Source organism: Rosa rugosa, chromosome 4, assembly GCF_958449725.1.
Source record: "Rosa rugosa chromosome 4, drRosRugo1.1, whole genome shotgun sequence".
Lineage (NCBI taxonomy): Eukaryota > Viridiplantae > Streptophyta > Magnoliopsida > Rosales > Rosaceae > Rosa > Rosa rugosa.
Genome location: NC_084823.1, coordinates 13,062,546 through 13,078,152, shown reverse-complemented (window position 1 = coordinate 13,078,152; position 15,607 = coordinate 13,062,546). Strand labels below are relative to the sequence as shown.

The 15,607-nt window shown below is 37.7% G+C and overlaps 2 protein-coding genes and 1 pseudogene across 4 annotated transcripts; all 3 read left to right on the top strand.

The window, feature by feature from the left end:
• The first annotated feature begins 756 nt into the window (after positions 1–756).
• On the top strand, positions 757–8,431 carry LOC133706472 (valine--tRNA ligase, mitochondrial 1-like; annotated as a pseudogene).
• A 636-nt stretch (positions 8,432–9,067) lies between these two features.
• Positions 9,068–10,981, top strand: LOC133707463 (putative pentatricopeptide repeat-containing protein At5g52630). The gene has a single exon (XM_062133033.1). It carries the CDS (start codon positions 9,127–9,129, stop codon positions 10,936–10,938), a length of 1,812 nt encoding a protein of 603 aa, XP_061989017.1. The 5' UTR covers positions 9,068–9,126; the 3' UTR covers positions 10,939–10,981.
• A 148-nt stretch (positions 10,982–11,129) lies between these two features.
• LOC133707464 (tRNA:m(4)X modification enzyme TRM13-like) lies at positions 11,130–14,736 on the top strand. Of its 3 annotated transcripts, XR_009845124.1 has the most exons (5): positions 11,130–11,613; positions 11,690–11,963; positions 12,077–12,134; positions 13,615–14,124; positions 14,252–14,736. XR_009845124.1 is itself a non-coding variant. In XM_062133035.1 (4 exons), the coding sequence occupies exons 1-4, from the start codon at positions 11,315–11,317 to the stop codon at positions 13,647–13,649; spliced, it is 666 nt and encodes a 221-aa protein (XP_061989019.1). In that variant the 5' UTR covers positions 11,130–11,314; the 3' UTR covers positions 13,650–14,736. The 3 variants fall into 3 exon arrangements, 2 of the variants coding, with proteins under 2 accessions (XP_061989019.1, XP_061989020.1); XM_062133035.1 differs by having other exon boundaries at positions 13,615–14,736; XM_062133036.1 differs by having other exon boundaries at positions 13,604–14,736.
• The last annotated feature ends 871 nt before the right edge of the window (positions 14,737–15,607 follow it).

The window sequence follows — 15,607 nt, the reverse complement described above, 5'->3', positions numbered from 1 at the left end:
GTTATGCATTCAACACAATTGCAATATCTTCAGAAGATCAAACAGACCATTAATGTCCATAGTACGTTGAGGCCATTGACGCAGTTGCAGGAACAAGGATGAGGATAAGTCACCCACCTTAAGCTTGTCAATGGGCAGAATAGAACAAGTCCCAAGAATCTTTCCATAAAGATTTTCGTAGGGATCAAGTCTTCTATATTAGAATCCTAATGCATCACAGTTTTAGGACTTTCTTGTAGTCCAAATAATGGATTCCTAATCCAATATATAGATACACTATCACATTAGATATCTAGGTAGATTCTTATTCCAAATTCATGTTGTACTAGTTTGATATAAATGATTTCCTTGTTACTCTAGGATAACTAGAGAGGATGAGTCCATATTCAATTCTAAAAAAATGGGTTCCCCCAATTGTAAATTTTTTTCAAGTTAATTATTGATGGTGCAAGAAAGAATGTAAATGATTGATTGATTCGAAGCTACCATGTAATTGTAATCACCGATCAACAAATCTTGAAGAACAAATACAGATGAGTTAGGAAAGAAAACAAAGGCAGATACAATAGAAAAAGAAAAAAAGGTGGAGGTGTAAATAGAAAGAGGAGGGTAATATAGGAAGTCTGAGGAGAAAAATAATAAAGGGAGGTCTAAATACTAAATACTAAAATTGGGAGGTCTGACTAGAATCACCCATTATAAAATAAGGAGAGTGTGAAATTCAAATACCCAAAAATATTTAGGTGCTAGAACGGCCTCTCTGAATCTTTCAAACTCATCTTCTTTCATCGACCAACGTATAAAATTGCTAGGTAATTTCCTCCCCAAATCATCCATTCGGGTTATTTTAGTACTTTTATTTTTAATTGTTTTTAGTCAAAGATTTCGGAGGTTTGTCTTAGGATTTTGTTTCCCACTTTGGTTTGGATTTCCGTAAGACGACTAGGAATGTAAAATTTGATACAAATACAGTCATGGTCAGTAGAAAATCGAGTTTCTTTCTTAAGGTTGTTTTGTTTTCGGGTTTGTGTTACAGATGGACATCACAGTCATGGACGACAATTCTTCGAAGAAGAAGAAGAAAAAGGAGGAAAAGGTGAAGGCTTTACCATATTCACCATCGTTTTTTGACAAAAGATCAAATCTTTCATATTTTGTTGTTGTTGTTTTGGTCATATTTGATGCAGGCAAGATTTCACGAACTGAAAAAGCAAAAGGCTTTAGAGAAAGCTTCCAAGCTTCAGGTAATCTGCTTTGCTTTTGGATGCAGTTTCTGGGTTCTATTCATATATATCTGGGTTCTGACTCATATTTGGTTCAATTTAGGCACAAAAAGCTAATCCTACGAACAGTGAAAAGAAGAAACTTCGCAACGAGGACGTCCGCGACAATGCCAACCCTCCGACCCCAGTCGGCGAGAAGAAACGATTGTCTCCTCAAATGGCTAAACACTACAGTCCAAGTGATGTAGAGATGGCGTGAGAGTTTTCGTGTTTCCGCCATTAGTGTTCCTCCCATCAACTAGCTTTACTTGTACTTATCTATATGTGCTTCTGATTAAATTAGGTGGTACGAGTGGTGGGAGATACAAGGCTACTTTGTCCCAGATGCTACAAGTCTCAAAGCTATATTTGCCATGGTAGGTGGCATACATGATATTGTGCTAATAAAATGAGACATGTTTATTTCATTGATTCTAGAAACAAAATTAACTGGTGTTTTTGTTGCAGCTCCTGCCGCCTCCCAATGTGACTGGTGCCCTTCATTTAGGCCATGCTCTTACTGCTGCTATTCAGGTTAAATTTTCCATCGTTGTTTAAGTTCCCAAGTGATCTGTGCTGTTCAGTGCTGGCTTCCAAAGTGTGCTTAAAAGAATATTTTATTTATTTATTTTACCCAAGTGGTTTCGCTGCGTGCAGGACACTATTATTCGTTGGCGGAGAATGTCAGGTTATAATACCTTGTGGCCTCCTGGACTTGACCATGCTGGCATAGCAACACAGGTCGTGTTCCTTTCCTCTTAACAATTTGTTGCATCTCTTAATATAGTTATGTGTTCTCTCAAATACTTTCAGACCAAAAGTACGGATTTGTATATGAACATTTTGGGCAAAACTGTGTTCTGCATTCCTGTGATTCCAACACTTCACTGAATTTTACTTATTACATCACTTATCAACAACACCAATTTAGTATTGGGGCACAGAGCCTTGTACATGCATAGACTGCCACTGCTGTATGTGCATAAAATTTCCTTTTAAAGCAGATTGGATTAATCCTCAAAGATATCTATTTTATTCTCAAAGGTTGATTATTTTTTGTCAAAACTAGGCCTCCAACAGAGATACACTAGGATTAATGCTGTTTTTTGTGTGTGTGTGTGTGTTCCCACAGTTTCATAACTGCTCAGAGCAGTAAACTACTAAATTGGCTTCATGACAAAATCTGAAAAGATCAATATATTTGATCTTAAAGTAACAGTACATGATATGTCCTTCCCTAGTAATCCAGTGCTCAATAGCCCATGTCCTATGATTTTGTTAACCTCACATGCATTACATATTTACATATGTCTGTTTGGTGTCTATAATTGCTTCTCTTTATAGGTTGTTGTGGAAAAGAAGCTAATGCGTGAAAGCGGTAAAACCAGACATGATATCGGTCGCGAGGAATTTATCTCTAAAGTGAGTTGTAATTGCTACCAGCTAGTATTAAGTATCCCTCAAGTCGTTTGATATTCGAGAGTTTCTGAATCATTTCATACCTAGTCACGCTATTGGTTGGTTGTACTTGTTTTGAAAAGGTTTGGGATTGGAAAATTGAGTATGGGGGCACCATTTTACAGCAGCTACGTCGTTTGGGTGCTTCTTTAGATTGGTCCCGTGAGGTAATATTTCAAGTTTCCTGGAGCTTGTTTTTACTTGGTTTACATTTGACCTTGTCATGACTTCCCTTTATTATTATCAATTTTTTTTCAGTGCTTTACAATGGATGAGAAAAGTTCAAAGGCCGTTGCAGAAGCTTTTGTTAGGCTACATAATCAAGGACTCATCTACAGGTATGCTCCGCAGTGGAGAATCTTTGAATTCATTAGATATGTGCATCTATCTAAATCAAATTTATCTTTCACTTCACACTTTGAACTGCTTCTTCTCATTACAAGTTTATCAGCTCAGCTCTATGCTCATCTGAATCACTGTAACGCCAGTCAACACTAAGAACATGCAAATTTAGGTGGTTTATAATATTGAAACATAAGCTTATAAATAACTTTTAAGTGACGCATGTTAGCAAAATTACATTGCATAATTCAAGTTCATTTTGGAAAAGATAACATTTTATGGTGGTGAGATCTTAGCTTTATGTTTTGTGCTTCTTCTTCTTCTTCTTCTTTTTTTTTTTTTTTTTGTCCTTTGTTTTTTTATTATGTCAGTTGGCATCAGACTTATTATTTCTACTAATGAACTTGTAGACCTAACATAATTTTCTGGTAGGATTCCTTTGTTATATGTTTGTTTTTAGCTGTATCTCTTGTTTTGTCATAGCTGGTTGTCTTCTCCATTCATCTAAACCTTTATATCTTTTGTCTGCATTCTCTCCTTCACTTTGGTTACAGTGTTTTATGGATTTTGTTTCTATTATATTTTTGTTTTGCAGGGATAATCGCATAGTGAACTGGGATTGTGTGTTGCGGACCGCAATATCTGATATTGAGGTCAGCCTTCTACTTTTAGTGGCATATTGTACGTAATACAGATCTACAAATCTTCGGCATTATTTAATTTCTTGGCATATGTAGGTGGATCCTCCAATTGAAATAAAAGAAAGGACACTATTAGAAGTTCCTGGATATGAGAACCCTGTTGAATTTGGTGTTTTGACTTTATTTGCATATCCTGTACGTGGAAGAAGATTTAGGTGAGATAGTTGTAGCCACTACCCGAATAGAGACGATGCTTGGTGATACTGCTATTGCAGTGCATCCTGATGACAAAAGATATAAGCATCTTCATGGAAAACATGCAATCCATCCATTTAATGGAAGAAGGATTCCTATAATAAGTGATGAAATTCTTGTTGATCCAGAGTTTGGGACTGGTGCTGTCAAGGTAAATTTATACATAATGATCTATTTTTCTGTTAAAATTTCTTTCCAGGTTTGTGTCTCAAGTATGTAAGGATTTTGTATCTTCTTTGGATCCTGCAGATTACCCCGGCCCATGATCCTAATGACTTTATGGTTGGGAAGCGCCATAATCTTGAGTTTATCAATATCTTTACTGATGATGGAAAAATAAACCAGTATGGGGGAGCATTTGAAGGGATGCCACGCTTCAGAGCCCGAGAGGCTGTGACTGATGCATTAAAGAAGAAGGTATCTATTCTACAATACTACATATGCATACTAAATCATGGTATTTATGTGGCTGATAAACACTTGCCCAAGAGATTAATACATTTGATATTGGCGGTGAAGTGTTGAACTAACTGCCAGAGCTATCTAAGAAGCACCTCTGAAACTATCACTACTGATAAGCTCCTCCCACACCTCTTTCAAATTCTTGTTAACTTGATACCCTGCATTCCCTTCATTCCAGAGCCAGACACGTAACAGAAGTTTAAGATCATCTACTTGTCATTGCTTCACTTATAAACGTCATCAGTTGCATATGCAATAACACCGTCTCTGTTTCATTAACATTGTTTTCTTTGCATTTAGGGCCTCTTCAAAGAAACTAAGACCAATGAGATGTGTCTTAGAATTTGCTCTAGAAGTAAAGATGTTGTGGAGCCTATGATAAAGCCCCAATGGTACATTAAATGCAGCGATATGGGAAATGAAGCTCTCAATGCTGTCGCTGATGATGAAAATAGGAAGCTGGAAATTATCCCAAGACAGTATACTGCTGAGTGGAAGAGGTGCTCATTTTTTCCTTATTGTGTTGCATGAAATTTCCAGTTTATATGCATTGCCAAGAACGTAAAGGATTTGAACCAGATTACAGTGACTTTAGCTGTAATCCGATTATCTAGACGTCTCTACAATTTATATCTGTTTTCTTGTTAAACCACCTATTCAGCAACTGTCAATTAGGTTCTACCTTAGGCTTTTCTTGTGACTAGTGCATCAAGTTTTACCATGAGAAAGGAGGCATTGCAGAAGTATTTAGGGGTTTTTTTCGTGCACCTTGTGTATCCAATTTTTATATTACATGAAATTTGTTCTTGTTCTAACTTCAGTTGTTATTCTTTATTTGAGTGCCTTTTCTGTTCAAGGGGATATTTACTCAATAAATGGAAATGTGAACATGTTTACTTGTTTTGCTCTCTGTAATCACAGATGGCTTCATAACATTAGTGATTGGTGTGTCTCGAGGCAACTTTGGTGGGGTCACCGTGTTCCAGCATGGTATGTTGTTTTTGAGGGTGATGACAGCGAAGAATTTGGAAAAGTTTTTGAGCGATGGGTGGTTGCTAGAAGTGAGGAAGAGGCTCAAGCATTGGCTGATCAAAAATATGAGGGAAAGAAGTTTCGATTAGAACAGGACTCAGATGTGCTTGACACGTGGTTTTCGTCTGGTCTTTTCCCATTGTTTGCATTGGGCTGGCCGGATGATACAGATGATTTCAAAACTTTTTATCCAAATTCAGTTGTTGAAACTGGGCACGACATTCTCTTTTTCTGGGTTGCTCGTATGGTGATGCTTGGAATTACATTGGGTGGTAATGTTCCCTTTACAAAGGTGAGCAAGTTTTTTACATAATTTTTTTATTTTCTTTCTTTTGTTGTAGATGCGGCGAAGTCAAATGCTCCTTCAGGTGTTAGACCTTTTGTTTGTAACTATATGATAGTCTCTCAACTATAAAACTTCTTTAAGTGCGATTTATGTTTCTTTTACTCTATAAAAGCTATAAGAAAAAGAGAGGTTATGGAGATAGGCAAGTGGGCCTTTATATATTAAGTTGATAGATCAGCTTGTAAGCTCTGATTTATAGTTTTATACACAATCAGAAGTATATGTGCATTTTCTGATTTGTGTATCTTCATTAATGGTTTTGATTTTGATTATTGAAGTGGTTGTGGACTTTGGTTGTTCTTCTTCAGGTATACTTACACCCAATGGTTCGAGATGCACACGGGCGTAAAATGTCAAAGGGCTTGGGCAATGTCATTGACCCTGTTGACATAATAAATGGTATCACCCTAGAACGTCTACATGATAGACTTTTAGAGGGAAATCTGGACCCCAAGGAATTAGGTAAGGCCAGAGAGGGACAATTAAAGGACTTCCCTGATGGTATTCCTGAGTGTGGTGCGGATGCTCTGCGGTTTTCTCTTATCTCGTACACTGCTCAGGTTCAGACATCTATCATTCTTACTTTCTGCAGGTGACTGCTCCCTTCCATGCATATGTTTTGTAACTTATATAGTCTTCTTGTCTTTTCAGTCCGATAAGATAAATCTGGATATCCAAAGGGTTGTGGGTTACCGTCAGTGGTGTAACAAACTTTGGAATGCAGTGCGATTTGCTTTGGGTATACTTGGGGATGATTATGTTCCGCCCTCAAATGTAAATCCAGATGTGTTGCCATTCAGTTGCCGATGGATTCTCTCAGTGCTAAATGAAGCCATATCCAAAACTGTTATGTCATTGGAATCATACGAGTTCTCAGATGCAGCAACTGCTGTTTATGCTTGGTGGCAGTACCAGCTGTGTGATGTCTTCATTGAGACTATCAAACCTTACTTTTCTGGCAATGATCCAAAGTTTGCAACAGAGAGGGGTTTTGCACGGGACACTCTATGGGTATGTCTTGACAATGGCCTGAGGTTACTTCATCCTTTCATGCCGTATGTGACAGAAGAACTGTGGCAACGTCTGCCGTCACCAGGGGATTACAAAAGGGCATCATCAATTATGATGAGCGAGTACCCATTGATCATAGAGGTTAGTTTACTCCTATAATAAAAGAAAAGACACACCTGTTTAAATGAATAGTTAGATGAAATGTTTGATTATCTGCGAGTGGACAGTGTATCTGTATACGTAGATGGGTTTTCATTTAGCAAGAGGGTAATTATGTTATTAAATGCCGGATGATTATCGGATAGCTATAATAAACTTGACAGATAATGGGCTGATTTTTACACAACGACCATTCTTCATGTTCTGCATCTCGTTTCCATCATTCATACGTAGCATGTTTTCTTGTATTTTTAACATTATGTTGTACAGTGATAAATTGGTATTGCTAAAGTTCTCTATGAATTTTCACTTGAATCAGTGTTCTTTTCAGCCAACAAAGGATCACTTATGTGATTGGTTGTTTGTACTTTTTATATGACCGTGAGCCTTTTAGAAAAAGTGTGTAGAAAATTGTTTGATCATTGCCCTGAATTTAGTTTTTCTATTCTGATACTCTTCCAGAGCTGGAAAAATGAAAGGGTGGAGCTTGATATGTCTCTTATTGAGTTGGTTGTGAAGTCTCTCCGATCTCTTGCCCAGGGAAGTCGTGAAAGGTATAACTTCTAATCAGTGCATATACCTCTAGCTTTTATGTTACTCAAGCTTTGTGAAGTTTTGATTTGTAGATTGACACAACTGGTTTGTTGTTCTCTCTCTGCACAGGAGACAAGGTTATGTGCTTTGTAGAGAAAGTTTGGGAAAGCGCGACCAGGAGGCAATATGCAATCATCAACTGGAAATTAAAACGCTAGCTAATCTGTCGTCTTTGGCGGTAAGTGCTCCTGTGATTTTTTATTAAAAAAAATTCTCAATATCTAGCATGTTTTAATTTTCAGTTATTGCTGAACAAAAAGGAGTCCTTAGTTGTTGCCTTGGATGCATAATGCATTGTACTAATTGTGTGTTCTGTGATATATAAACATAAAATTACTGTGAGTAGAGATGTCAGGAAAAGAAGTGTTTCGTGTAAATCATATTAAAGTTCTTATTCCCACAGGTAATCGATGAGAACAATGCTGCTCCAACTAGATGTGCGGTGTCTGTTGTGAATGAAAAGCTTTCTGTTTATCTCAAGCTTCATGCATCTGGTTCTCCAGAAACAGATCTTGAAAAGATCCGGAAAAGGATTAAATACATTACATTGTAAGCTATCTCAATAGCTAAATTACATGTGGTATACATTGCGACTTCCCTAATTCTATTCGCGTTTAGAATTCTGACAACTGCTAATATTTTTTACCGACAGGGAACATGAGAGACTATCGAAGAAATTGAATATGCTTGCTGCTAATGAAGATAAGGTCCCCGAGAAGGTTACAAGAGATACTGCTGACAAGCTGGAATCCCTTGAGAAGGAAAAGTTGTCTCTTGAAGAGTCGATTCAACTTATGGAAACACAGGAGATGAACTTTTAAGTATTAATTCTAGTTCAGTGACTTTTGTAAACCAACTCCAGAACCTTTTCCCCCGAAGAAAAAAGGAACATGTTCGGGATATAGTATAGAAGTGGGAACTCCTTGAAGGATCAAATTAAGTTTGGTTTGCATGCTGTATGTGTTCGTGCGTGGTGATATATTTATGAGAAGATTTTCATGTCAAGTCTGCTTTGCATTCGGATTATTAGACCTTTCATACATTTTCAATTAATTAGTGGTGAATGCTTAAACAGCTAGCATGTCTTGAAGGCATTTTCAAACGTATTAATTCGTAATGCCAAATTATGACCAGAATTGTTATTATTTTCATTCATTCATTTGCAAGATGCCTTGACTGCCAAACCTCAGCGAGGTCATGGAGGCCGAAACTCCACATGATCTATACAAGGCAAGGACTATACTATACACAATATACTCGATATTTTCTTTAATTTCCATCATCTTACAAGCATTGACATTAGTTTTCTCATCTTTTCAATATTTTATTTTTTAGTTTATCATACAAATTTCATTCAAATTTTCGCTAAAATTTTCATAAACATCTGATATTTCCACCGAAATTTTTTTATTTTTTATTTTTGAATTATAGACATTTTCATGATTTTTGATATTTTTATAGTAGATATAAGGCACACACTTTGCTTGATGGTCGGACAACAGCGACCTAAGAATTTCTCTCAGTGTTGATAGTAAACCACTCAAAAACCCCAAACCTCTCAAAAATGGTTGACCCACTTCCCAAACCCAACTCCACACTCTCAAACCTTCTAATGACCAGAGTCCCAAAACCCCCAGTAAACCCTCCAAACCACAATCACATTTGCAACCTCCTCCTCTCCCTAACTCACTCAAGGGCCCTCCCAAAGGGTCTCCAGCTCCATGCCCATGTCATCAAATCAGGCTTCCAAACCATCCCTCTTGTCTCTCACCACCTCATCAACTTTTACTCCAAAAACCAACTCCCCCTCCTTTCCCGCCAAATTTTCGAACAATTTTCCCACAAGTCCTCCACTACTTGGAGCTCCCTCATCTCTTCCTTTGCCCAGAATGAGCTCCCTCTTCTTGCCATTCGCTACTTTCGCCGAATGCTCGGCACCTCATTGCGCCCCGACGACCATATATACCCCAGTGTCACCAAGTCCTGCGCAATTCTGAACCGCCCTGATGTTGGGCAGTCTATACATTGCCTTGCCGTCAAGACTGGGTATCATGTTGATGTGTTTGTGGCAAGTTCTGTGGTTGACATGTATGCGAAATGCGGGCAGATAAGTCATGCCCGCAACATGTTCGATGAAATGCCTCACAAGAATGTGGTTTCTTGGAGTGGGATGATTTACGGGTACACTCAAGCCGGGGAGGCGGAGGAGGCATTGGTGCTTTTTAAACAAGCATTGCTTGAGGATTTGGACGTCAATGATTTTACATTTTCGAGTGTTGTAAGGGTTTGCGGCAGTTCGACGCTTCTTGAATTGGGGAGGCAAATACATGGCTTGTGCTTCAAGACAAGTTTTAATTCGTCAAGTTTTGTTGGTAGTTCTTTGGTGTCATTGTACTCTAAGTGTGGAGTGATTGAAGGAGCTTATCGAGTTTTTGATGAGATACCTGTTAAAAATCTTGGGATGTGGAATGCAATGCTGATAGCCTGTGCGCAGCACGTGCACACGAATAAGACTTTCGATCTGTTTAAACAGATGGAAAGTACTGGGATGAAGCCGAATTTTATTACATTTTTGTGTGTGCTCTATGCTTGTAGTCATGCTGGGCTAGTTGAAAAGGGGCACCATTACTTTCGGCTCATGAAAGAGTATGGGATTGAGCCAGGGGAAATGCATTATGCTTCCTTGGTGGACTTGCTTGGCCGTGCTGGAAAGTTGCAGGATGCAGTCAAAATAATAGAGGGGATGCCTATTGAACCCACAGAATCTGTATGGGGAGCTTTGTTAACAGGTTGTCGACTCCATGGAGACACTGAATTGGCAGCTTCCGTGGCTGACAAAATCTTTGAGTTGGGTTCTGTAAGCTCTGGGATGCATGTGCTCGTATCTAATGCTTATGCTGCTGCTGGGAGATTCGAGGAAGCAGCAAAAGCTAGGAAGATGCTAAGAGACCGAGGGGTGAAAAAGGAGACAGGTTTGAGTTGGGTTGAGGAAGGAAACAAGATTCACACATTCGCTGCTGGGGACAGGACTCACATGTGGACTAAAGAGATTTATCAGAAGTTGGAAGAATTAGGGGAGGAAATGGAGAGGGCTGGTTATGTTGCAGACACAAGTTTTGTGCTTAGAGAAGTAAATAATGAAGAGAAAAACCAGACGATTAGGTATCATAGTGAAAGACTAGCCGTGGCATTTGGCCTTTTAACCATTCCTACAGATAGGCCAATCAGGATTATGAAGAACTTGCGTATTTGTGGTGATTGTCATACTGCTATCAAGTTTATGTCCAAGTGTTCAGGAAGGGTTATCATTGTTAGGGATAACAATAGGTTTCATAGGTTTGAGGATGGAAAATGCACTTGTGGAGATTATTGGTGATTAAGTTTGACAAATTACAAAGTCTAGTTGAGAAGTTGGAGAAGCATTATTCTCTTATTTTGGTACTGGATGCAAATGAACCAGCTTTAAACATAAAGACTTTATTTCGCCAAATTCTTTTCCAGGTTTGTGTATTAAGTATGTAAGGATTTTGTATCTTCTTTGGATGATGCAGACTACCTCGGCCCATGATCCTAGTATGGTAGAAATGCACCATAATCTTGAGTTTATCAACATCTTTACCGATGATCGAAGAATAAACTAGTATGGTGGAGCATTTGAAGGGATGCCATGATCCAAAGCCCGAGATGCAGTGACTGATGCCATAATTTTGAGTTTATCGACATCTTTACTGATGATGGAAAAATAAACCAGTATGGTGGAGCATTTGAAGGGATGCCATTATTCAAAGCCTGAGGAGGAACACCAACAAGAAATACAAACAGTCAGTAGTAAAAGAGTGGAGGATTCGGCATTGGCTGATGAACCCAAGTCGGGGGATTTCAGTTATATTCTGTCAGAAATGAAGAGGACTGTTTATAGTATGTCTGTACCTGATTTCTATAAGTTAATCGAAAAAATTGAGTCTGTTCATAAGTCTATATGCAAGGATATTCAGGAGTCGTTTAAGGTACCGGAAGCTTGTGGAATGTGGATCAAAAGAGAGGTAGACAAGTATGTAGAAGCTGGAGTGTTTAGTTTATCTTGGTGGGGTTTGTTAGATTATGTAAGAATAAATTGTTGTTTGCAGAAAATTGCCATTTCAAGAGAAACATGTTAAGCAGCAGGCGTCGATTCTTGGAAACATGGAAGATTTTGGGGTAACAAAGAGTTTCATAGCAAAGGAGAGGGCTGACTGTGACGATGGCAATGGGTTCCCTGTGAGCGATGACTGTGATTATAGCAATGGTGTCCCAGCAGTGGTTGAGTTTGGAGTGGGAAGAGGATACTTGACACAAATGCTGGCGGATTGTTATGGCATTAAAAGGGTCTTTTTGGTTGAAAGGAAGTCATACAAGCTGAAGGTTAGTTTAATTAATGTTCCTTTTCCTAAGTGTAGATTGCTTGTCTTATACTATAATTAAATTTGATGCACTGATCACCCTTGTTTTGTCATGACCACATATGCTGCTTGTAGGCTGATCGATCCTTGCGACAGAAAGAGAGCTTGATATTGCAGCGTTTGAGAATTGACAGTAAGTTTTTCTGAAACTTTTATCCCCAAAGTTGTTTTGTAGTTCCATTTCTTCACTGCCTTGTACAACAAGTGATAATCTCATCAGGGATATGATAGATAAATGTCTAAGGAGAGAACTCATTACAAGCAACTTTTCTCAATAAGGCTCTTCATTCCAGCAGATACGCAAATAACAGTTGCATGCATACAGTGTCTTTTACTGGATTTAATAAAATTATTTTGCATATAGTTATTCCTATGGCTATTATAAGTATTATTTGGAAATTAAGTTTAGGCCAACACCAAAACCAATTGTCTGCTTCAGACACTAGATTTGTGTCCATATGTAGTGTTAGAGAAAATCACTCTCCTATATTGATTTCCTCTCCACAATCAAAACTGATTGTGTAACCTCTCCACAATCGAAACTGATTGTGTAACCTCTCCACAATCAAAACTGATTGTGTAACTGTAGATTAGTTTTGAATATTTGTATTTATAGCATTGAATTCTGTTGGTAACAGTAGAGAAGAACTTAGCTTTACAATTGTACAATTATATAGCTAAGATCTGCTCTACTGTTACCAACATGTAGAAATCTATATTGATTTCCTCTCCTATATTGATTTCCTCTAACATGTAGAAATCCTAGCGTGCAAGTATTTGTTTATTAATACAATATATAAGATGGTTCTATCGCCGTCCAAAGGGAGTTAATGTGCATCTTTAATAGCTTTTGGGTTTTCTTCATATATATCTGTGGGAATGCATATATGCTCAGATTGTGATCTACCTAAATGGACTTTGTTTTAGTCAAGTAGTCATAACTTTTTGACTTTCTTAATTTGCAGCTTGAAATTATGCACCTGCCTATTACTTTTCCTTTCCATCTTCAGGTGTATAATTTCAGCTGTTGCTTAAGGGCCCTTTTGCCTATTCCTTTGAGACCTTTATATTTTTCCTCTGTTTCTTCTTATCGCTTTAAATTTAGAAAGATTGCATTGAGCATCCACTCATTTGAACTATATTACTGTCGTAGTGTCGTGTGAGTGTTTTGCTGCAACTTTGACAGATGCACTAAAGAAGAAGGTATCTATTATACAGTACTACATAGACATACTAAATTGTCGTATCTATGCTGCTGATAAATACTTGCCAAAAAATTAATACATTTGATATTGGCAGTGATGTGCTGAACTGCCAAAAGACTTGCTATGATTTTTGCATTATGTAGAACAAGAAAGAGAAGTAGGACACTGTTTCAAAAGACCTCTTAAGCTACAAAGACATCTAAAACTTCTAATGCAGTTAAAGCATCCAAAAAATGATTTTAGGTTTGTTAAGATGAACCTTTTTCTGAATTTGTAGAGTTGTGATTTTGATTTATGAAATGTTGGGAGTTAAACTGCAGTTTTAAGTGATTTTGTTTTTGGTTTGAGTAATCTTCCTTCTCTTCTTTACTTATGTTTGTCATTGTGAAATATGAAGTTGTGATGCAGATTTAAAGAGCTGCGGTGCAGAAAAGCAGCTATGATTTGCATTGACATTTGTGGCAGACAGACAGAAGAGATTAAGGGAATTAATTGTTGAAGTATTTCAGATTCATATCATGGCTTTTTAAGAGACTTGAGAAGACAGTTTTCCTCATCCTGTGAAGCTACTCATGGTTGAAAATTTTATGTTGCTACTTATGCACCTACTCATGAGAACCTCCAAAGGTGTCTTGTAAGTATTCAAAGTATCTCACTAGAAGAACTCGATGAATGCATACTTTAAGGGTGTCAGATGTAACCACATGACATCAGACTTTTGAAAATTGTTCTACGGAATTGGGATTCAGATGCACACAAGTTAGCAATAACAAAGATGGTTGATGTGATCTGGGTTAAGATTATGGTCTGATCCATCAATTCTAGTTAATATGGTTGACAAGTCTACTATCAGCTGGTAGCACATTAGAGGTTCATGGTGACCCCATTGAAGTTGCCGATGTAGATTGCTGGTAAGAGGTTGCAGACTGCTTGCAACTATTTGGTTTACCATGCTATCATTCACTGTACAATTATTTTCAAGATTCTTTTATGGCTTACAACTACAATTTGACATACTCAAAGTCAATACATCCTATTCCACCAGTAAACGTACCAGTGACAAAGACTAGTTCTCAGGTAGCAGTAACCATAAGCTCTCCTCCAAATTGCCATCCAACAGGCCGGTCTACTGCAAGAAAGAATCTAAATCACAAGAAATCGCGAAGGGTCAACTCCAATGCAGGCCAATGCAGGAGATGCAAGGGTCTTGGATCTCATGAAATGGTCAGCCTATTACAGTTCCACTTGCAAAGAGTTATTATTAGAATGGTAGACTTTACACTGTGATTGTGATTAATCTTGTGATTCTATGAAGCCAGTTAGTGACCCTAGTGAATTAATGAACACAATGACATGTTGATATGCTCCTTAGTCAAGTCTTTTTGTCTGTATCATAAATTACAGTTATTTGGTGTATATGAGTGTTAATGGCATCTACATTTCAATTATTTCTTGTGTTTTTGTCCAGTATAATTGGATATGTTACTTCTATATGTTCATTTCAATGACATTTCAAGAGTATATGATTCCTTTTTCTCGGTTTTAATAGGATTAATGGGCATTCTAACATGTCCCTGTGAAACTTTAAACGGTTGTTTTAGACAAGCCACGGAACCTAAGAGCAAATCAACTGAGCAAATTTAATTTTTATATGCTGCTATGCTTAACATCCAGCATATAAATCCCAAAGACTGGTATTCAAACAAAATGCTCACCATTTAGGGGTAAGTTGCGAGTAAAGGAGAAATTGGTTTGCCAAATACCATAAACTAGTTGACCATTTAGGGGTAAGTTGCGAGTAAAGGAGAAAGGCTTCGCGAGCGGCTGCCACCACCTCGGCATTGTTGACCAGATTAGCCGCATCTTCCATAAACTAGTAAGCAACAAAGTAAAGACTCAAGAACTTGAATGTAAACAAAATAAAGTTTTTGTACTTTAGACATCGCAACTTTTTTTTTGGCAACTTCGTACTTGTTCTTTATGTCGCGAATTTACATGAATGTTTATATTACTCGTGTGACATTTTCAATGTTGTCCATTTCCACTATCTATCATGGAATCCTCATGTCTAGCGTTCGAGTCTCAAATCTCATTAGTTTGTGGCTAGCATGTTTGAGAATACTTAGAGCAAGTTCACCCGTAGTCAAGAAAAGGCAAAGTCGAGAAGTCAAGAATTCGACCAGTCAAGGTACTGTTCACTGCCACTGGACATGGGTTTCCGCCCGTTTTTTTTTCTTGACCAGTCAAGGCTGTTCATTTTTCACTATTCATCGATTTTTTCTTACATAAATAAAAAACTAGGAATAAGTACAATACAACGTTATTTAGTTGTTGTACGAGAAATTCGATTTCTAATCGATTTTTATTTTCGAAACAAACGTTATTTAGGGGGTCGTGAAAA

What these genes read in the sequence shown, in the direction of transcription:
- LOC133707463 (XM_062133033.1), top strand. Translation starts at nt 9,127, where the DNA reads ATGGTTGACCCACTTCCCAAACCCAACTCCACACTCTCAAACCTTCTA.
- LOC133707464 (XM_062133035.1), top strand. Translation starts at nt 11,315, where the DNA reads ATGGTGGAGCATTTGAAGGGATGCCATTATTCAAAGCCTGAGGAGGAA. An exon ending in GGAAGTCATACAAGCTGAAG is followed by an intron (nt 11,964 to 12,076) that starts GTTAGTTTAATT and finishes TGCTGCTTGTAG; the next exon opens with GCTGATCGATCCTTGCGACA. An exon ending in GCAGCGTTTGAGAATTGACA is followed by an intron (nt 12,135 to 13,614) that starts GTAAGTTTTTCT and finishes GTTGTGATGCAG; the next exon opens with ATTTAAAGAGCTGCGGTGCA.